This window comes from Hevea brasiliensis, chromosome 1, assembly GCF_030052815.1.
Source record: "Hevea brasiliensis isolate MT/VB/25A 57/8 chromosome 1, ASM3005281v1, whole genome shotgun sequence".
In the NCBI taxonomy this organism is placed as follows: Eukaryota; Viridiplantae; Streptophyta; class Magnoliopsida; order Malpighiales; family Euphorbiaceae; genus Hevea; species Hevea brasiliensis.
Window position 1 is genome coordinate 100,503,827 of NC_079493.1, and position 23,346 is coordinate 100,527,172.

The 23,346-nt window shown below is 29.0% G+C and overlaps 1 protein-coding gene and 1 pseudogene across 1 annotated transcript; both read right to left on the bottom strand.

Annotated features, from left to right (window-relative positions):
- Nucleotides 1-4,597, bottom strand: part of LOC131183220 (F-box/kelch-repeat protein At3g06240-like) — a 7,878-nt pseudogene extending 3,281 nt beyond the window's left edge.
- A 4,835-nt stretch (nt 4,598-9,432) lies between these two features.
- On the bottom strand, nt 9,433-10,296 carry LOC131183221 (ribonuclease 1-like). The gene is made up of 3 exons (XM_058153568.1): nt 10,042-10,296; nt 9,758-9,953; nt 9,433-9,671 (listed from the first exon to the last, which is right to left on the bottom strand). The coding sequence occupies exons 1-3, from the start codon at nt 10,294-10,296 to the stop codon at nt 9,433-9,435; spliced, it is 690 nt and encodes a 229-aa protein (XP_058009551.1).
- Nucleotides 10,297-23,346: the final 13,050 nt, after the last annotated feature.

Below are 23,346 nucleotides of genomic sequence, written 5' to 3' on the forward strand. Positions count from 1 at the left end.
TGGTGGAAGATGGCATCATTTACCATTCCGACTTCTGGAGTGATAAAAACTGTTTTTCTGGAAGCAAGCAAGACTTCCTCTTGCTTGGTTCATCTGATGCCCTTTCAAGGGAAGAAAAAGAAGAACCAGTGATCAAAAACTGTTTGTCATCACTGGAATCACGTCAGCAACCATGGTCTTACTTTCTGCCATTTTATGGGACCAATACTGAGCAGGCACCCACAATACAATAGCAAATAACCGTCTCACAATATAAACTTCTTCTAAAATTATCAAAACACTCAACAACACCACAAAGGGCAATCAACAGATGTAGTGAATTCAAAACTCACAAAATCAAAGATTAGGAACAGAGAAAAAACCAGGTACAGTAATGTTCCCAAGCCAAAACACCTGTTTGAAGGCACTGAATATTCACTCAATTTAATATTTAAACAGTAAATACAAATGCAGAATATTCACTCAAATTGATAAGGAAGAAAAGAATTGAAAAGGACCATGTGGACGATAAAGCTGAAAAATTGGGCTTAACCAACTTCTATTGCTTTCCTAATTTCCTAAAAATAAGCTTAATATATGAGAACTTTTTAATTTGTTATGATATTATCACATTTACACACAAAATTCTAATTTTCAATTCTTTAAAAAGTTTTATCAAAAATCAATCTATTTTTGTGCAAGCAAACATAAGGCTAAGTTATTCCCAGCAGCAACATAAGGTTTGAACCAACATAAAGATGTACTTAAAGAACATAAACACAAAATTTTTTTTTTTTTTGGTTCACCTTGCCAAAGTCTCATCGAAATCACACTAGCTCCATCAAACACATTGTCATTTTGGTTCTTCGAAGTGCCACATGTCAGTTATAATACACAAGCAAAGCCAAATTTAAAAAAAGTAGTATTAAAACTTTGTACGAATTGTAATAGATGGAAGAAGAGAAATTTAATTACAACAAACTATTAAAGGTTTGAGAGCATATTATAGAGCTAATATAAAAGAAGATAGTTGAGGAATAAAAATAGGAATAAAAGGCACTCAATGAGAGACATTTATAAAGACATGATAGATAGGATGCACAAGTGAGATCAAACCAAGCACTAGAGTTCTAATGAAAGAACCTTCAACTTTGAATTGCATCTCCCGAATTTTGCTCATCTTCTAATTGGTTTCCACCTTTCAATGGAATATGGACTCTATCGCTTACAGTTTGCAAGGAATCCCATGGTACATGTCACGACCCAAAATTACGAATCAGGACGGCGCATAATTTAAGTATTCTTAAATCATGCAAGCCTTATCAGAGTATCTTGAACGAATATATAGTCAATTACTAATCCCAAAAATAGACAAAATCCAAATAAATAAAATGCTGAATAAACATCATAAATATCCCATAGGTAAACTGCGGAGTCTCTACAGATTTCAAATAAAAACTTAAACTGTTCAATAAACTAAACTAATTATTAGCCCGAGAAAACATGAATTCGGGCATACCATGAGAACAAATCAAAGTCGTCCCTCTCCAGAAAATGGACTGAATATTTGGATCACCAATTCTACCGATCTGAAACGGATAGCATGGAGAAAAGCGTGGTTTGAGTTAGATGCTCAGTGAATGATAATTATAGCACACAACGGGGTAGGAACAGGCAGACGCTTGATTAATTTCACAATAAATTTTCTATTCAATAAAATTATGCTCATGCTGTCAAAATCATTAATAAAATGATTTCATAAAACATATATATAAAATAAATTCATTCAATAAAAATTTTATGGTACAGTGCACCAGGGTGATGATACCCCACATCACCAAAGGCCAGATGGTAAGCGCGCTACCAGATATCAGATACCTTCCTCCTCCTTCACAGATATCAATGCATATGATACTAATGCAAACCAAAAACTGCAATGATGCATGACTCGACAATGCAACCTAATACCGTGATAGTCCACACGGCGGGACGGATAATGAAATGCAGAATCGGGCAGTACCAATTCAAAATAGAAAATCAATTTGTACAAATCAATCAAAATCAATAAAAAATTTCAGAATAACTGATAGTGCAATTCCAATAGTGTATTTCAATAATTTCAGAGAGTCGAATAAATCAAATCAATATCAAATCAATTCAATAAAATCAAATCAATCTCAATTCAATTCAATAAAATCAAATCAATCTCAAATCAATTCAATAAAATCAAATCAATCTCAAATCAATTCAGTAACACATCGGTAAATTTTATAGTCAAATATCAATCAATATAAATACATTAAAGGCCTGTTCCCGGAATCCTAATGGGTCTAATGCAGAGATAGTTAGCAAAATCAATTATTTAATCAAAATTGAAATAAAATTTAATAATAAAATAAAACTATAGAAAATCACATATAAAATCATTGTTAAAATATTAATTTAAAATTTTATTTAATAACAAACTTAATGCTAAGAAATTTTAAAAGGGACAAAAACGGTGCCATGCACTATAATTACCACTCACCTGGAACCTCCAAAATACTAGCTAGATTCAATAAAAGAGAGACAATTTCAGCTGACAGAATAAATATTTGAATCTCCTACATACCCAAAATATAAAAGAAAAATATTAAATAATAATAAAATAAAATAATTTTAATATATATATATATATATATATATATATATATATATATATATATATATATATATATATAAACCTTGACAGACGTGGATACAAGGATTCAAATGCGTGGATACAAGGATTCAAATATATATATATATATATATATAAACCTTGGACGAAGGGATTCAAATGCGTGGACGAAGGGATTCAAATGCGTGGATACAAGGGGATTCAAATGTTTATATATATATATATATATATATATATATATATAAAACTTGGACTGACGTGGACGAACATACAATGGTTTATATATCTATATAATATATATTGAAGTTTAATTATCTAACAGTAATCATAATCAATCCAATTCAATAATAATGATTAAAGAAAAAAATAAATAAATTTCTAGGGTAGTTGTAACAAATCAATAAAAGAAAATAAAATCAAATCCATCCATTATTGAATAAAGAATGAGAATTTTTACCTTGAAAACAGAATCGAATGTGATGAATAGAGAAGGAAAAACTTAGGGATTCTCTGTTTGAGAGTATTTGATAGAAAAAGGGGGTGACAAACAGGTTTTGAGAGCAAAGTTTAGCAGAAGAGATTGATTAGGGTATATATATATTTCAAGAGTTTTATTAGGTGTAGAATGGAAATAGAATTATTATTGAACTGGGTTGTTCAGATTGCAGATATATATTTAATTTCAAAAATAATATATATATCTAAAAATAAATAAGCAGACCATCTAATAAAATATATATATATTTTTATAAATATATTAAATTATTGTTAGCTAATTAAAATACAATAATAATAAATGTATATGGGTTTTCACACCGCCCACCCACTTGAACACGGGCAATTGCTTCCGGAGTAGGGTTCCAAACCAGCAGCTGACCAACCAAATCTGAAAAAAATAGCTCACCATTCCTTGAAAATCCCAATGGCAAGCACGGGCGCATAACCTCAGGGTATGCTATGGTAAATAATTTAGTCCAAGACTCTTTAACTCCATATTCAAGCAATATCCACAACTCAACATGATGAGGAACATGGAGGGGCAGAGCAACATACTCATTCAAGGAAAAAATTGACTCAAAAGAATCGACAGGATCTGGTAGACCTGTTGTTTTGATAACCTCATTGCACAAGTCGAAAGAAACAATTACATCTTCAGGACTATGGTATCTTGTCCCCCAATGAAATGTACCATTTGCACCCTTATGGCCTCTATGATCATTAAAAAAGCCATCACGATATTTATAAGAAGGCAAAATCCAAGCATTCAAAGTGACATCAACTTTTCTCCATGTATCATCCCTTAGGCTATATATCTCCACCAGGTAATCCCATTGGGAATCAACAGATGAATATTCAAAAATCCTGAGAACTTTGCAATCACTAGTTCTTGGGTCTGAATTCTACTATTTCCAATGAAATAGAATGATGAGGAGGACGCGGAACGTTCGATTCAGGTAGGATCTTAGTTTCTGTGGTTGTAGGGTTCCATAGAACGATGTTACTCTTCAGAGTCATAAATATCATCCCATAATCCTAGCAAATTCTCAATGTAATATACATCACGGAGACAAATTAAACCATTACAGCAAGAACCCACAATGTCAATAAATGAACATTTTTCAATTATATCCTTTGGATATGGTATCTCCTGAGGAGCAGACAAATCGATTGTATCAGAGGAGAGGAAGGAAAAGCATAATATTCAAAATCCTCAGCGTTATAATCCTGAAATTTGACAAGGACACGGGGATTGGCATTCAAATCTTCAGAATCAGAATCAGAGAGTAGGTTCTTATATATATAATTAGGATCAGAAAAGAGAGCACACCAAGATTTGCAGACGCACCTGAATCTGATGAGGCATATGACGGGTAATCTGAACAAGATGTTGAGTACCAAATGTTTAGGCAGATAATCAACAGCCATGGTAGATACTAGTTTTCTTGATCAGAATGCCAAGAAAGATAGCCGAAAGAAGAGAGCGCACTTCTCACAAATATCAAATTCTTAGCCACTAGGTAAGAACACTGATTTGGAAGCTTCCAATGGTATACTGATTTGGAAGCTTCCAATTGTATAGGACATGCCATATATGGCTAAAAAAAATAAACCACTGGTGGTTGACAAACATATAATTTATTAATTAAATTATAATGACATATCTTTATATTATTTAAAAAACATGTCTAAGCTTAGTTTGAAATCTGTTAATCAAATTATTTTAAAATTAAATAATAAATATTTTATATTTTTTAAAATACATATTTAAGTTTCAAATTTGAAAATTGTTTGGCCCAATTTTTATGCTGAGGCCATCAAATTTTCATGACTTTTAATGTTGAGGTTATATTAAATTTGACTAAAATTGAGTTCAAATGTAATATAAATTTACGTGATAAAACATTTATTTTGACAATTAATTTGAATGACTATAACATGGAAAATGGATAACAAAAAAGTTATATTACGTCAAAGATTTTTTAGTATATTAACAAGATGAAAATAAAATTCAAACAACAATGTAGAGGAAAAGCTAAAATTTTAAATTTTTTTTTTATCAAATATATGTGATGATTTTCCAAAAGGGTGAGAATACGCTTTTTCCATCATAATGCTTTGAGTAACATTAGTTTGGGCTTTTCCAATCTTGAAAGTGCTAAAGAGCTGTCATATTAATCAAAGTTGGTTGAAAGCATCTCCAAAGTTTAAAATATTTGGTCACAAATCAATCACAGCATAAAGGCTTTAATGTGAATTTTTTATGTTGTTCATCCATCACACTGCTAACACTTTTACCACTAGATAACTTGCTTTTTAATTTCTAACTTATTATACCAATCATGACATTTTTGCAAGATATATATATATATATATTAGATTCATTGGAAGAGGGACTCGACGCTCAATACATCAATAGGCTATAGCCAACATTACATGGAGATTTTAGGAAAGGGTTTAGAAATAAAAAATAAAGAAAACTCATGGTTAAAACAACAAGTCTAGCTACCCAAAAAAATTGCCTCAAGTCAAATAAATTAGCTCCTAGTTGAGACAGTTTGCCCACTTGAATCGTCACCTCGAAGACCAAAGAATATTGGAGTAAAAAATGACTGAAACACCTAAAGCAAAACTCCAAGAAAAATTGTATCAAGGATCCGAGTAGTAGCAACCAAGCATTATTTGAATTAATTAAAATACAAGGTCATGAAAGTCAGAATCTCTGAGACTATGGGGAAAGAAAAGAAAAGGAAGAGATAAAGTCCAAGACTTGCCATCTCTTATGGCCAAAAGGGGTAGCCGAACGAGGAGGCTAACACTTACACGCTCAAGATGCCGTCTTCCTTCCAACCCAACAAACTAAAGACATCCTCAAAGTTAAGATCTACACCCTCACAGAAGAAGCACACCTAATACAAAAGAAACACATGCAAATTTAGATGATATCCTTTCAATTTCACATAGATCTAAAATCAAAAATCCATCAAAAACTATATACAAATCAACCCATTAGAGGGGGGCTGGATGAACTCACATTCCAAGTTCAATATCTTCTTGTGTTCCATAAACACAACTCAATTGCATTGAACAATAAAGATTTTCTTTTTTTAACTTATTCTCAAATAAAATTAGTGAAATAGGATAAAAATAAAATAAAATCCGTAATCCTTCTTTTTATTCTATCATTCATTTCCTTTCCTGATCCCAAAAGGATAAAACCTCTATTCTTAGAAAATATACAATGCTATTACTTTAGATTTTAAAGTTTATAAAATAAAAAATATTAAAGTTTTAAATTTAGAAATTAATTACAAGGTAAAAATTGTTGGCAACCATACATCTTGATTTTATTTTATAATTTTTTTTTATGACCTCTCATACTCAGTAACCACTGGTCTGATTATTTTCAGAATTGAGTTACTATTAGCCCTATATAAGGGAGCTCACCTAGTGTGATTTTTATAAACTTTTTTAAAATCTAATTATATCATTTTCTTTTCTTGATTTATTTGGTATTTTTTTTAGTTTCATATTAATTTCTCTACCTAATATTTTTTTATAAAAACATTTCCTGTATTTTTGTAAATAATAAAAATAATGAAGAGTATTTTTTGAAATTCTAGTATTCCCCCCTTCCCACTTTTAATTTTTTTTTCAACATCTTTCAATTATAGTCAATTTTTTTTTTTAATTTTTGAGAATTTTAGTTTGATTATAAATATTTACTATTTTTAGTTAACAGTAAAAATTGAAATAAATTGACAGTCAAAATTATATATAAAAAAGAAACCAACAATTAAAATTATATCATGTTAACTAATTTAAATTAATTTTGATTATAGGTTAAAAAAAACTTTTAACACCATGCTAAAAGTGTTAAAAAAGGCTATAATTATAAAAATTTGAAAAAAAAATTGTTAGTATTAATCCTTTAAATTACATATTATTATTTAATATTAATAAAATTGTTTATGAGTAAGTATTTTTATCTATATAAGTTTTTTTTAAATAAGACTTATAATAAGATTAAAATTTTAATATGTTAATTATATATTGTAAATTAAAAAAATATAAAATAATTTGATCATTTGGTAAATTCCTCCATTCATATTTTTATATTTATTAATTAATTATTATAAAAGAATAAAACATTATAAGTAAAAAATTATGCTACTGATTTAATGAATTTTTATTATTTATTAATTTATAAATATATATATATATAATGTAAATTAAAAATTAAATTATTTAAAAAAATTATATATGGTAAATATATTGATGAAAAGTTAAATTATATAATTTAAAAATACATTGTTATAATTATATATTATAGATTAATTTTATTCTTTAATATAACTCTAGATACTCGTATATTTACATAATTAAATAAAATTAAAAGATAAAAAAATCAAAACCTTTATGTTAATTATCAATTATAGTAAAAACTTTTAATTATATCAATTTAATCATGAACCTTTCCATAAGTTTTCAATTTTAATAATAAATTTAATTAAAAATAATTAACTCATCAATTGACAAAAATAATTTAAAATTTTCATTTGTTATCATTTTTAGCTGCTTCTTTTAGTTTTATTAAGATATTCAATAATTTTAATATTTTTGTTAATTTTAACAAATTTTATGTTGATAAAAAAATAATAAATGAATAACATATCTAATATTATTATCTAAATTTTTAATTTTTTTTCTCTTTTCTTTTCACTTATACTTTTAATTCACATCTTTCTCCCCATTTTGTTTCAAATTTAAGGAAAAAAAAAAAGAAAAAAAATCAAATATTTTAAAATAAAATATTGACAAATAATAAAACTAAAATAAATGTAATTACAATTTTCAAAATCATAGATAAATTAATTAAAATAATATTTTTTACCAATTTAAAAATAACTGCTAAAATTATTATAAAAGTAAAAATAATTAGCTAATATTAATAATGTATGTAAATATTTAAATTATTTTTATCAATTAAATAATACAATTAGTCTAATTTCTAAAATTAAAACTAATATCAAAGTTTGAGATTAAATTAATAAAAATAAAAGATTATACTAAAATTAAAAAAATTTATAAAGGTTTTATTTTTTTCAATCATTTAGCCATTAAATAAAAATATAAAATTTATATAAATAGATAAAAATTTGAATTGAATAAAAATTTAATTAAAATTTTAATATAATAAATAGTATAAAAACTATAAGGGTATTTTATCATGCCTATTATGCTGTAGTTACTCAGCCTGATGTATAAAAGTTATCATTATCAACGCATCAACTAACCAATATCTTGGTTATTTATTGAACTTGGGTTTTTTTAAGTGTATATATATATATAAAAAAAACAAATTTGTCTTTCTTTTTTTTTATGTAAATAAAATTAAATTATAGTTAAAGCTGAAATTGAAAGTGGAATTAAAATTAAAATCTTATTGAAGATTGATTTTAAAAATAAAATTAAGTAAAATTGAAAATTAATGTAGAATAAACACATCTAGCAAGACACGGCAAGGATTCTCATTCTAATTCAGGTTTGGATTTCATCCATAAGGTAGTAGTTGTAGAAATTGAAGATACCAAATTCCACATAACTATATATTATCGAAGAAACTAGTTGTAAGTCGTTCTTAACAGTTAATTCTTGCAAAGTCTCTCCCTCTTCGTGTTGGGTTGAAGAATCAATCTGCTGCTGTTGACGAGGCACACACCTCTCTGCATTTTGGTTCTGGCCCAATTTTTATTGAGTTGGGTTTTGGAATTGGAATCTACCACATGCACATCTCTTGAAAAATTGACTCACTTTCCTTTTCAACAATCAGAGGAGCATTTGGGGTAATGGGGATATTGACTGGTGTGTCTCGCATTCTAATGGCTTCTCAGGATCAGTTGGGACAAAGTTTGTTTTCACTCTCTCACCACAGAATACTGGCTTTAAATATTATGTTCAATATAAATTCAACTTTAAATTTAAAACTCATCTTCCATAATACGAGCATAATCATTGCTGTGAAGTGTTAAATTTAATCATTATGCCATGCAAAACAGTATGTAAAATGTGTAAAATTAGAGTACTTCATATGAGCAAAGTCATTTACATTATTAGCCAAATATATATATATATAACACCAGAAAACAACAACCAAAGTAATATAAAAAAACCAGAGGTAAATTGGAGACTTCAGCTTTAGAACAGCCAGCTTTTGTTAACTAGACGGCCAAATGATTGGCTCCTCTCCTAGCAAACTCAATTTTAACATGCTTCAGCTTTTTGGCAGGACTTATTCATGCTGAAGGAAATACAACTTCATCTCCTGTCTTGCATCCAAATACTAATTCATTCTCTGGCATCAATGAGCAGTCTTGAAATTGTTCTCCATTCCTATCAAGACAGAAATATACTTGAAATAACATCTTCTTCGGAATGGACTTTTCTTTATTGCAATGTATGATGGGTCTTGTCAGGTGGTTGAAAGCTCTTTTAATATCATCGATATTGTATTTAGCATTGTTTGGAGTAATGCCTGTTCCAATAAAAAGAATTTTAACAAGTTTTAATACTATATAAGATAAAAACAAAAATATTAAGAAAATATAGAGTAATTACTACCTGCTGTTTCCAATACTCTGAGAATATTTACTTGCTCAACCCTGTCTATTGATTTCTTGTAGAACTGGAATAGGTCCCAACCAGTGCAAATGCCATGTTTAACCCACTCATGTTCCCATAAGTCAGTATTAGACTGTTTGGCATCGAAATTTGGCCACAACTTGTTTAGCTCACTAATAATGGGAGAGTTAATCAGCTGTAAAATAATTAAAAATAAATAAATTGTTAATTTTTGAGAATTAGAACACTAAACTTTAACTTTATACATAAATACATGCACATACCTTGTTAGCATCAAAGGGAGGCCCTTCGCATTTCGTAGGATTAGGACTACGGCCACCGATATTGACAGGCCACATTCCATGGAAAGTGAAATTATCATCTTTATAAGGTTTATTACACTTGCTGGGAACACTAGATTTACAATAAGAGGGTGGCCACCAAAACACTAAATAAAAAGCATTATATGTGGTCACACTAGCAGCAATAGTAAAAATATAGAGAGTAGTGAGTACGAAGATATAAGTAGGCACCTTCATTGTTGGTTTTGAAAAGCTTATAAGTTGGTTTTGAAAAGAGAACATGATATGACTCCTTTATATAAGGAAGAAGGGATTGAGTTTTTGAGCGCGATTGCTCACAGTAGGGGAAAATAGGAATTATTTCACTCAGTACGCAAGGAGGAAGATAGTAAATATTTGTTTCGTATGCATGGTAATAGTCCTAATAAATATATGTTCCGTATGCATGGTAATAGTCCTATCCGTGTGCATAAATTTTTGGCATAAAACGAATGGCATGTGAACTTTTATAGTGAAAAGAATATCAATAGATGATATGATACTTATTAATATGTGATCCCCATGACCATTAATTGACAGGATATCTTATCTTTCCTTATAAATGTGATATCTTATGGATAGAATATCTTATTTTTCCACATATTTATGTATGGACTATGCAGGACTCAAGCTCACATGTGAAGCATTGCTCAGAATTAGAATGGCACATAATGAACATGTCCACAGAATGTTGACGAAGAGCTTTCACTTTGAAGAAATCAACAAATGTGCCAATTTCTACTTAAAAAGGCAGAAGATAGTATAGAATCTCTCAACATCATATTGAAGGCCTTGGAGATCATGGGATATATTCCATGAAAAAAAAAAAGTTATTTCTTCCTTTTAATTTTTTCAATTGTTGCGTTACTAACCAATGATTTATTAGCCTAATAGTTAATGATGAGGCGGGCTTGGAAAAGATTACAGGTTCAAACTTGAGGATTGTAAGTATACCATTTGATCTGAGGTCTTATAACTCGCTATTTGACTCCTGTGATTTTCAGGCTATTATTGGGGCTCAAGGAATGATTAATCTGGTTGACTAGCAGTTGAGATACACCACCAAACGAAAAAAAAAAAAAAAAAACTGTTGCGCTACTAGGCCAGAAAGAGAATATGTGGGAAGTTTCTCCACTTTTTATAAGACATAAACATTTGATCATTATAATACTAATCAAATAATTATTAGACAATATTATCATTTACTAAAAAAAATAGGACAATAAAAGAAAAGAACAAATAGCTTTAGAATAAATTCTTTGAATTATTTAATTTTTAAATTATAAATTTTAAAATAAAATTAAATGGTAAAAAATAATTTAATAATTTATCTTGGAAGTCATACAACTGAAATATGATGGTAACGCAATTAGAACATGACTATTATCCATATATATATATATATTATTTTCTTGTATTAGCTATTTTTTCAATATATATTTTAAAAAATAAATTATTTTTTAAAATCATAATTTGAAAATAATCACATGGACATGTATTGTGTCCTTATGAACATTAATTTTAGTCTAAATTATTAGGCCAATCAAATTATTAAAAAAACAATTTAAGAAATTAATCATTTCGCTTTAATTTCTAATGTAAAATAATTATATTCATTAGATTTTATAATTTTAATGTAATGGTTCTTCCATTCAAATTCGCTATATTTCGTCAATGAGAAGAGGAAGAAAACCCTTTTGGTTCACTCTTTCCAGTATACTTCCTTCTTTGCCTTGAGATTTTATAAGGCCATAGTCTATAAGACTATTTTTCTTTATGGGAACTTAACATTTCCAGGTTTAAAAAAGATGATTAATTAATTTGTTGTTTTTATTGATTTCAACTTCCCATTCCATACATTAGTTTAGAATTTGAAATTATTATCAACGTATCAAAACTAGCAATCTTTCAGCTAACTTTTGTGACTTGCTAAAAATAGATCTTTCACAATGCAATGCTCTCATCTCAGCAGTAAGGTTAAGGTTTTCTCAATGGTCTAATTTTTCTTAGGTATAACCCAAGTGCAAAAATCTCTCTAAAATTTAGAAGATTACTCAATATCTGCAGTCCGGACACAATACATAGCAATTGCTCAGTTTTGAATCCCTGGAAAACATGAATTCTTAACTCAAAACAGAGAAATAGCTTGAAAATAAGAGTCTTCTTGAAAGCCAATCACGGAACTTTTCAATGGACAATATATAGACTAGTTGTAACTCTATTACTGTCAATATTCATTCCATGAAGTTGGATGGTTAGGAATATGCACTTCACAGCTGGTATATTCTCAGAACTTGAAAATATCCAATGTGTCAAAGCAACTCCGTAAAGGATTCCATAAAACAGGTACTATCATCCAAATAATTTGATGTTCTTTGAACAATTTAATCTTTAAATACAGCAAACAGATGGAATTGCAATATTTACCACTTGAACTGCAAATACAAATGCAGAATATACACTCAAATTGACAAGGAAGAAAAGAACTGCAATGACCCCGCGGATTAGAAAGCTGAAAAATGGGCTTATCCAACTTTTTAAACGTTAATAACCTATTTTATTAGATTTTTAAAGACAATTAATAGCATTAAATTTAGATTTAATTGAATTATCATAAAATCAAATAACTCTTAACAAAAACTAGAAGCAGGCCCCAGTGTTGATGCAGTCAAACGGTATTGCAAATGGCTTGGGATCATACTCGAGTTAAGAAAACATTGTATCTTTTATATTGCAACAGAAACATCTTCATAATAAAACATAAAAGTAAGAAAAATACTATATATTTCCCAATATTTGTAAACTACTGTATTCATGGCTGGATGGCTTCAATAAACAAAGAGAAATGAGACATCTAACCTGGATACAACTGGTTAGGATGAGTATAATAAGGCTGGTGAATAAAATTAGTCCCAAAAAGCTGAAGTCTTGACCATTCTTAGAAGCCCAAAAGGTGCATCCAGTTAGAGAGCAAACCACAGTTAAGGTTAGAATTAGTGATTCAAGCATGACCATCACCTGTAGCAATTGGAATTAAAAAAAAAAAAAAGAAAGAAGAAGAAAGAAGAAGAAGAAGAAGAAAAAGGGACATTTTTTAAGCTACCAACAGCAAGCGAAAACTACTCCGGTAACATAATAGGCACTTTCTAACCACATAAAAATGGCACATAATTTTTGCTGGCAATAACATTTTAAGATATTAGAGTCATAAGACATAACAATGCATATCTGTTGAGTTTAATTTTGTCATTTATTCCTGCATTCATTCGCAGGGTCCCATGCCTCCAACAAATGAGGCTTATCATTTATAGCTAGCTAATATAAAAAGCAATGGCAATGCCTCACAATTAAAGGATAGTCCCTTGCACAAGGAATTTTTAGGGATTTGAGTTAGCTTGTTATTTCTGCAACCAAAGATGCAAAATTTAGAATCTATTAAAACAAAGTACGAGAGGAGAAATCCTGAAACACTTATCTTGCTGCAAGTAAAACTTGCAACTCGTGTAAATAGGGACCCATACCCAGCTACCCAGCAGAAAGGAAGAGATCATTAACAATGAAAAGTAAGAGTATAAGATCAAGAACTTGATGAGAAAGTTCATGTTAAAAAGAAAGGCAAAGAAGGAAATAAATAAATGCACAGAGCTTTATAATCTTAATTCACATTTCCTTCTGTCAATATGACTGAATTAAGCTAAAAGTTTCACCATGAATCTATCCAAAGTAACTTAGCAAACCACTTTCAATATAATTAAGATGCATAGCTATTACATAGGAATGAAGGATTACATGGGTAAGAGAAAGAATGAAGGATGGTAACAAAAATTAACAATGATTAGCGTCATGCTCACAGAGCATTGTGAAATGAAAAGCAAGTTTGAATTACTCATCCAGTTAAATTGACATCAGATAAGAGAATTCCGAACTTGACCATGTAACATTTACCTCATTCAAATGAATTTTAAGTGCAAGTATGGGATGTCGACAAAGTAACAGATACTGGGTCACCAAACAGAATCTCAATGACATGACATCCTCATAAACATAATAAAAAAAGAAAAAAAATGCCAGCATTATCCGTAAACCAAAACCAAGTTCTCTAAGCATTCTATTTGAATTCCATGAATTGCATTCAACATTTGAGCAAAATAACAAATGCCGATTGTAACATTTGGCAGATCAATTCCCTCTCTAGACTTCAATTACGATTCACCTAAGAAGTACCTTCTAAGTTCTACAACTTACAGTCAAGCCCTTAAAAGCAAAACTTAGCACGAGTATCAACATGTATATATCAAGCATAATTTCAGTTAATATAGAAAAACCAAACCAAAACAAACCAAAAAATAAGAAATTTTTTACAAATCAAACTGCACCATGAAAGAATTAGATATTTGGATCTTGGAACCTTTTGCAAGTTGGGAAGTAGCTTGCCCAGTTGCAGCAAATTCTGACTGATCACATCTGAGCAATTCCACAACCCAAGTATACTTCCAAAGGGTGTTAAAAAAGAACTCAACGAAAAACCTTGATTGTTGCTTTCAAAATGTGACTCTGGTATGGGCAAGTTTGCTTTTCAATTTAATACATAACACAGCTACCCACCAAAGGCCAGTGTCTTGCATAATAGGCACCAAAAATTGTTGGCAATGAAAGAAGTATAAGACTTAAAATGGATACCTCGTCAGGTTCATCTGATTATAACTTCAGCATCATGCTAAACTTAAGATTCAATACATTGGCAAGTCTAGATGAAAATGGAGGGAAATGACACACACGAAATATACAAATAGGCAACGGACAGACTCTAAACCTCAAAAAATATTAAGAATGATGTGTCATATTTCTAAGATATTTGCCAAATTGCAATGGGATAACAAAGGGGGAGAGAGAGAGAGGAATAAATAAGACATAAAACTTACCCAAGATTGAATATGATAAGTGGAAGAACATATATAAAGAAAAGCTCTTCATTGAAGAGAAAAGGGTGAGAGCTTTTCCTTTAGTGATTAGCAGGATAATAAGCCCAGCATGGAGGCCCTATGATAAAACAGCCAGATAATCAGCCTAATGCCTTCCACAAGCCCAAACCACATATTCAACTAACAACTTCACAATTACAGCAATAAATTGAATTTTAGTGTCAATTTAAAAACCAACTATACGTACAATATACAGAGCAACTCACAATGAAAAAGGTTGTAATTGACTCATTCATCCATCTATTCTTCTTAAGAAGATGAACGATGAGAATGCAAGCACAAAGGAGTGCCACAAACAAAGTTATAGAATCAAGAGGGGCTATTTGAAATTTTATTTTAGAAATTTATGTTCTTTGAGATTCTTGTGGTGTAAAGTATAATTTAAATTGTTTGTCTTTATAAAAGACCTTCTGTTTTTTCTGTAAATAATAAATATTTTTAAAAAAATTTTTATGCCATTTTAGCTTCTCTGAAAAATTTCAACAAATAAAAATGGTTAAATATAATCAGATGGAAACTGTTTTTAGCTCTTTTGGGCAAAAGTAATACAGTACTTAATTTTGAGGATTTGCATGTTAAATTTAGGACCCTTATTTAGAAATTTGATTTTTCCTCTGATTTGGTTTTCTTTAGTTGCTAATGAGGCAAGGTTCGCAGAAGCAGTTAAACATGGATATTTAGTACCACTTCACTGTTCCATATTCTCTGACCAGCATACTCCAGTTACTGCTCACTGATGCTTGGTTAAAGAAGATGATAAAGAGGCTCCAAGCTTCCTTTTCGAATCTGTAGCGCCAGGCTTTTGGGTTTCAATTATTGTAACAAATGTTCATTCTTTCTTGGTTTGGACATAGGTAAGAGTCTGTTACATCATATAAAATTATTACTATTATTATTAATGATATACTAATGGCTTCAGGGACTCTACGGTGTCATTGGAGCTCAGCCAGCAATTTAAATTTTGGCAAAAGAAAATACGGTTACAATAATGGACCATTTCCAAAATGGAAGTATCTATTAGAAAAAGTGTCACAACGTGAGTCATAACAAATGCATAGTTGCAAGGGACTTGATGCTCAACACATCAATAGCCTATAGCCAACATTACTTGGAGGTTTTAGTAAAGGGTTTAGAAAAAAAAAAATAAAGAAAGTTCATGTTTAAAACAGCAAGTCTAGCTACCCAAAAAAATTGCCTCAAGCCAAATAAATTAGTTCCTAGTTGAGACAGTTTGCCCACTTGAACCGTAACTCCGAAGACCAAAGAGCAATGTCACCATTGAGAACGAAGCCTCCCACCTAGTAGGAAAATGGAGCCAACCAAAGAACGTTGAAGTAAAAAATGACTGAAACACCTAAAACAAAACTCCAAGAAAAATTGTATCAAGGATCCGAGTGGCAGCAACCAAGCATTATTTGAATTAATTGAAATACAAAGTCATGAAAGTCAGAATCTCTGAGACTATGGGGAAAGAAAAGAAAAGGAAGAGATAAAGCCCTAGACTTCTCATCTCTTATAGCCAAAAGGGGTAGCCGAACGAGGAGGCTAACACTTACATGCTCAAGATGCCGTCTTCCTTTCAACCCAATAAACTAAAGACATCCCCAAAGTTAAGATCTACACCCTCACAGAAGAAGCACACCTAATACAAAAGAAATACATACAAATTTAGATGATTTCCTTTCAATTTCACATAGATTTACAAGCAAAAATCCATCAAAAACTATATACAAATCAACCCATTAGAAGGGGGCTGGATGAACCCACATTCCAAGTTCAATATCTTCTTGTGTTCCATAAACACAACTCAATTGCATTGAACAATAAAGATTTTATTTTTTTTAATTATTCTCAAATAAAATTAGTGAAATAGGATACAAATAAAATAAAATCCACAATCCTTCTTTTTATTCTATCCTTCATTTCCTTTCCTGATCCCAAAAGGATAAAACCTCTGTTCTTAGAAAATAGAAATCACAATTCTATTACTTTAGATTTAAAAAAGTTTATAAAATAAAAAATATTAAAATTTTAAATATAGTAATTAATTACAAGGTAGAAAGTGTTAGGCAACCATGCATCTTGATTTTATTTTATATATTTTTTTTATGACCTCTCATATTCGGTAACCCACTGGTCTGATTATTTTCAGAATTGAGTTACTATTAGGCCTACATAAGGGAGCTCACCTAGTGTGATTTTTATAAAATTTTTTAAAATCTAATTACATCATTTTCTTTTTTTGATTTATTTGGTATTTTTTTTTAATTTCATATTAATTTCTCTACCTAATAATTTTTTATAAAAACATTTCCTGTATTTTTGTAAATAATAAAAATAATGAAGAGTATTTTTTGAAATTCTAATATTCCCCCCTTCCCACTTTTAAATTTTTTTTTCAACTTCTTTCTATTATAGTTGATTTTTTTTTAATTTTTGAGAATTTTAGTTTGATTTTAAATATTTATTATTTTTAGTTAACAATAAAAATTTGAAATAAATTGATAGTCAAAACTATATCTAAAAGAGAAATCAATAATTAAAATTATATCATGTTAACTAATTTAAATTAATTTTGATTATAGGTTAAAAAAAAAACTTTTAACACCATTCTAAAAGTCTTAAAAAAGTTATAATTATAAAAATTTGAAAAAAAAAATTGTTAGTATTAAGCCTTTAAATTAGATACTATTATTTACTATTAATAAAATTATTTATAAGTTAGTATTTTTATCTATATAAGTATTTTTTGAAATAAGACTTATAATAAGATTAAAATTTTAATATATTAATTATATATTGTAAATTAAAAAAATATAAAATAATTTGATCATTTGGTAAATTCCTCCATTCATATTTTTATATTTATTAATTAATTATTATAAAAGAATAAAACATTATAAGTAAAAAATTATGCTACTGATTTAATGAATTTTTATTATTTATTAATTTATAAATATATATATATATATAATGTAAATTAAAAATTAAATTATTTAAAAAAATTATATATGGTAAATATATTGATGAAAAGTTAAATTATATAATTTAAAAATACATTGTTATAATTATATATTATAGATTAATTTTATTCTTTAATATAACTCTAGATACTCATATATTTATATAATTAAATAAAATTAAAAGACAAAAAAAATCAAAACCTTTATGTTAATTATCAATTATAGCAAAAACTTTTAATTATATCAATTTAATCATGAACCTTTCCATATGTTTTCAATTTTAATAATAAATTTAATTAAAAATAATTAACTCATCAATTGACAAAAATAATTTAAATTTTTCATTTGTTATCATTTTTAGCTGCTTCTTTTAGTTTCATTAAGATATTCAATAATTTTAATATTTTTGTTAATTTTAACAAATTTTATGTTGATAAAAAAATAATAAATGAATAACATATCTAATATTATTATCTAAATTTTTAATTTTTTTTATCTTTTCTTTTCACTTATAAATTTAATTCACATCTTTCTCACCATTTTGTTTCAAATTTAAGGAAAAAAAAGAAAAAATAATAAAATATTTTAAAATAAAATATTGACAAATAATAAAACAAAAATAAATGTAATTACAATTTTCAAAATCATATATAAATTAATTAAAATAATAATTTTTATCAATTTAAAAATAAATGCTAAAATTATTATAAAAGTAAAAATAATTAGTTAATATTAATAATGTATGTAAATAGTTAAATTATTTTTATCAATTAAATAATACAATTAGTCTAATTTCTAAAATTAAAACTAATATCAAAGTTTGAGATTAAATTAATAAAAATAAAAGATTATACTAAAATTAAAAAAATTTATAAAGGTTTTATTTTTTTTAATCATTTAGCCATTAAATAAAAATATAAAATTTATATAAATAGATAAAAATTTGAATTGAATAAAAATTTAATTAAAATTTTAATATAATAAATAGTATAAAAAATATAAGGGTATTTTATCATGCCTATTATGCTGTAGTTACTCAGCCTGATGTGCAAAAGTTATCATTATCAACGCATCAACTAACCAATATGTTGGTTATTTATTGAACTTGGGTTTTTTCAAGTGTATATATATATATATATATATAAACAAATTTGTCTTTCTTTTTTTATGTAAATAAAATTAAATTAAAGTTAAAGCTGAAATTGAAAGTGGAATTAAAATTAAAATCTTATTGAAGATTGATTTTAAAAATAAAATTAAGTAAAATTGAAAATTAATGTAGAATAAACACATCTAGCAAGACACGGCAAGGATTCTCATTCTAATTCAGCTTTGGATTTCAACCATAAGGTAGTAGTTGTAGAAATTGAAGATACCAAATTCCACATAACTATATATTATCGAAGAAACTAGTTGTAAGTCGTTCTTAACAGTTAATTCTTGCAAAGTCTCTCCCTCTTCGTGTTGGGTTGAAGAATCAATCTGCTACTGTTGATGATGTTCATGAACATGTGCAATTTTTTATTGCACAAAATGAACCTGATGAGGCACACACCTGTGAGGAGGGGGGCGTGAGGCGAAATATCATCCATTGGAATTATATAAAATGCACCAGGTAATGCCCAGAAAAGATGGTGGAGTCACAATGGTCTCACTTAAATACCACCTCCTTAGACAACATTTCCTAGACATGCACTTCATACAACCCTAATAGAATCAAACCACTGGTAAGTACCGTCTTCCCATAACACTACCACGGTACTAAGGATTTATGCCACGAAGGCATAGATAAACAGAAGTTGCCACCCGGGTAATAACCGGGACATATTCAATGTTTCTTCCGAGGGTCATGGATGGCAACTTACTCCTTGCAGAATTTCCACAACCGTCATTACCATAGCCCAATGTCTAGGTTCGGGATAGTGGGTACGTAAGAGGAAAGTGTTAGGCACCCCTTACGCCTGGTCTAACCTCGTTGATTCGAGTGCTAGTCCTCTACTAATGTTTCTAGAAGTCTTATTTATTATTCCTTTATTAAACTTTATCCTAAAAAATGCAATTCTAGTCCTACATACGCAAGTAATTCACAAAAGAGTTGTTGTTTACACATAATTTTCATGCACAAGTAATTCCTATATATGGGGTTGCTAATTATTTAAATGATATTTACCAGATGACTAAAATTAATTTATTATTTAGAATTTAATTTACAAACAAATTCAATTTCAAATAACCCTACGTTTTTATTTAACCTAATTAATTAATTTTCACCAAGTTACCCTAAGGATAATTGAACTAAGTTAATTATGTACATGTGTAATTTATTCTAATATCACATAAGGCCCAAACAATCACAACCTAATAAAGATTTCTAACATGCAAATTTATTTTACAATTACCAAGTATTAAATTAAATTTATTTACATGCCAATGTTAGTTTAATTTATAAATAAGATTAATTTTAATTTACAAAGTACTTATTTAAATTAATTACATGCAAAGATCAGTTAAATTAAAAACAAAGTTAATTTTAATTTACCAAATAAAAGTTTTATTATTACTACAATTTCATGCCAATGGTTATTCGAGAAGTTTAGAGCTACTTACCTGTTGGTAAATGCAGTTGCCATTGGGGCAAGCTACCCTTAAAAAAGGGTCTTCTCTTCTAGTATGGCAATGATATCCCTGGCTTACTCCCGTTTAGCTCCATATAAGCTCCACGCAAATGCCCTCTTTGGTACTTACCTTAGGGCTACTTACTAATTTTTTTTATAATAAAAAATAAAGAAACTAAAGAAAATAAAAGAGATAAAGAAAATATTAATAACAATTTACATTTGATTCTAACTCTAGTCTCCTAAAGGGTTAAGATTCCTAATTAGTTATAACTACCTAATGGTCCAAGTCTTTTAACATGATCCAAACACTTCATAACATTTCTTGAATTAAAAGAACACAGAAAAATAGATCAAATATCAATTAAAATCCAAGAAAATACAAGAACATGCATAAATATACAATTTCTAAATTCTGGTAGATTAACAGTAGCAAGAAATCCGATTTTTTAAAAATAGTCATACATGCCTAAAAATCATAAAAAAAATTACAGAAGACAGCCTACATATCATACAAGATCATAAAATTTATAAATCAAATAAAGCTCTAGCCGAATGGTCTACATAAATCGTAACTTTTTTAAATGACAGAATCGTACTACTTTTTTATAAAGTTCATAACTCATTAACCACAATAGATATGAATGCAAATCCAATTGGAAAAGATTCATAAGATTCTGAAGTTAATTTTAGACACTAGATTTACATAAAAATATTAAGGAACAAGGGAGATATGGGCTCCACAAATCGGATATCCTGCAAATCAAATTTTACAGGAACCCTAACTTCAAACAGCCATAACTTACAAAATATTAAAGCTTTTTTAGTGATTCTTAAGCCTAAAATTAATGGAATTTCGTGTAGAATATGAATATAATTTTTACAAATTTTTTACAGATTCAGAAAATAAAGAAAAATAATAAAAATATAAGAGACAGAAACTAAACATGTGCAGAGTTGTGTATCCCCTCAAATTAAACATGATTACATGATCTATATGAACATATAAAATAAATTGAAGACAAAGAGCATAGAATTAAAATATTGTGTGGCATAGATCTTGAAAAGAAAATAATGAAAACTGACCTTCCAGAAATCTTGTATGAAAATCTTCTTGAAGAAAAGAAAAAATAAGGAAGAACTCAGAGTCTTGAATATTTTTAAATTTCTTATAGCTCTGAATTTTCTCTTCCTCCTTTCTTCCCTTCTCTAGTAGGGTATTTATAGGGTTTTGGGAGAGAGGTGTGATAGGGTTTGGAGTCTTAAGGTGATAAAGTTTAGATGACTTAAACAACTACGATTGCAGAATTCGAATAAGACTGGGATATAGGTGAGGTGTTTCAACCAATAGAAAGACAGGAAAAAATGGAAGGCACCAATAGGGAATGAGGAAGAGGTGTGGTAGGGTTTGGAGTCTTAGGGTGATAAAGTTTAGATGACTTAAATAACTACGATTGCAGAATTCGAATAAGACTGGGATATGGGTGAGGTGTTTCAACCAATAAGAAGACAGGAAAAAATGGAAGGCACCAATAGGGAGTGAGGAAGAGGTGTGATAGGGTTTGGAGTCTTAGGGTGATAAAGTTTAGATGACTTAAACAACTACGATTGCAGAATTAGAATAAGACTGGGATATAGGTGAGGTGTTTCAACCAATAGGAAGATAGGAAAAAATGGAAGGCACCAATAGGGAGCGAGGAAGAGACTGGGGCCAAGGAGGAGAGAGATATTTTGTAATTTTAATTTTGAGAAAATAATTAAATGGGTCTCATTTAAAATTTCTAACTAGGCTTTCTTAGGCCCATGGAGCCCAATTAAACTTAGTTAGATTCATTTAAGAACTACCCATATTAAATTTAAACAAAATAAAATTTTATTTAAATTTAATTAAATTAATTTCTCCAAAACTTTATTATTATTTTTATTTTTTCAAGATCATGCCACGGAATTAATAATTCAGCTCCATGCCTCCAATAACATCTTACAGTCATATAATTTTTCATCATCGGGTTTCCTACGGCCTTAATGCACATACTCATCACGAAATAAGGGTCTACAGTTTGCCCCCCACTTTGGAGAAAGTTGAAATCAATGCGAAAGCATTGCTCAAGTTTCGTCAAAGTGAAACTCAAATTTATAATAACTATGAAACATTGGCTATGAGGATCAAGTATATCTTGCTCGGTCGACATACTCTATGTTATGAGACTAGCTACGGTCTCATAACAGTAATAACTGTGTCTTGTGAAAAATGAGTGTATCTTGCTCTGTCGATACACTCTGCGTCATGAGACTAGCTACGGTCTCATAATAGTATAACTGTGTCATGTGAAAATTGAGTGCATCTTGCTCGGTACACTCTGTGTCATGAGACTAGCTACGGTCTCATGACAATGGCAACTGTGTTATTTGAAATGTTGTGGATTCGTATTTAGGACCGCAGTCCTAAACTACCTACGTATCCCCTTCATTATCCTGAGGAAGAATCAGACCCATTCGTAGTTCGACACTTGAAACTGTGGTGATGCATATTCTTCTATGCCTTACACACCTACAGGTGACATGTTGATGCGTGTTCTTCTACGCCTTACACAACTATGCCATATGCCCTAAACAACGTCTAAGGACTTACCAAAAAATATCTGTCATGAAATGTTATGGGTTCGTATTTAGGACCGCGGTCCTAAA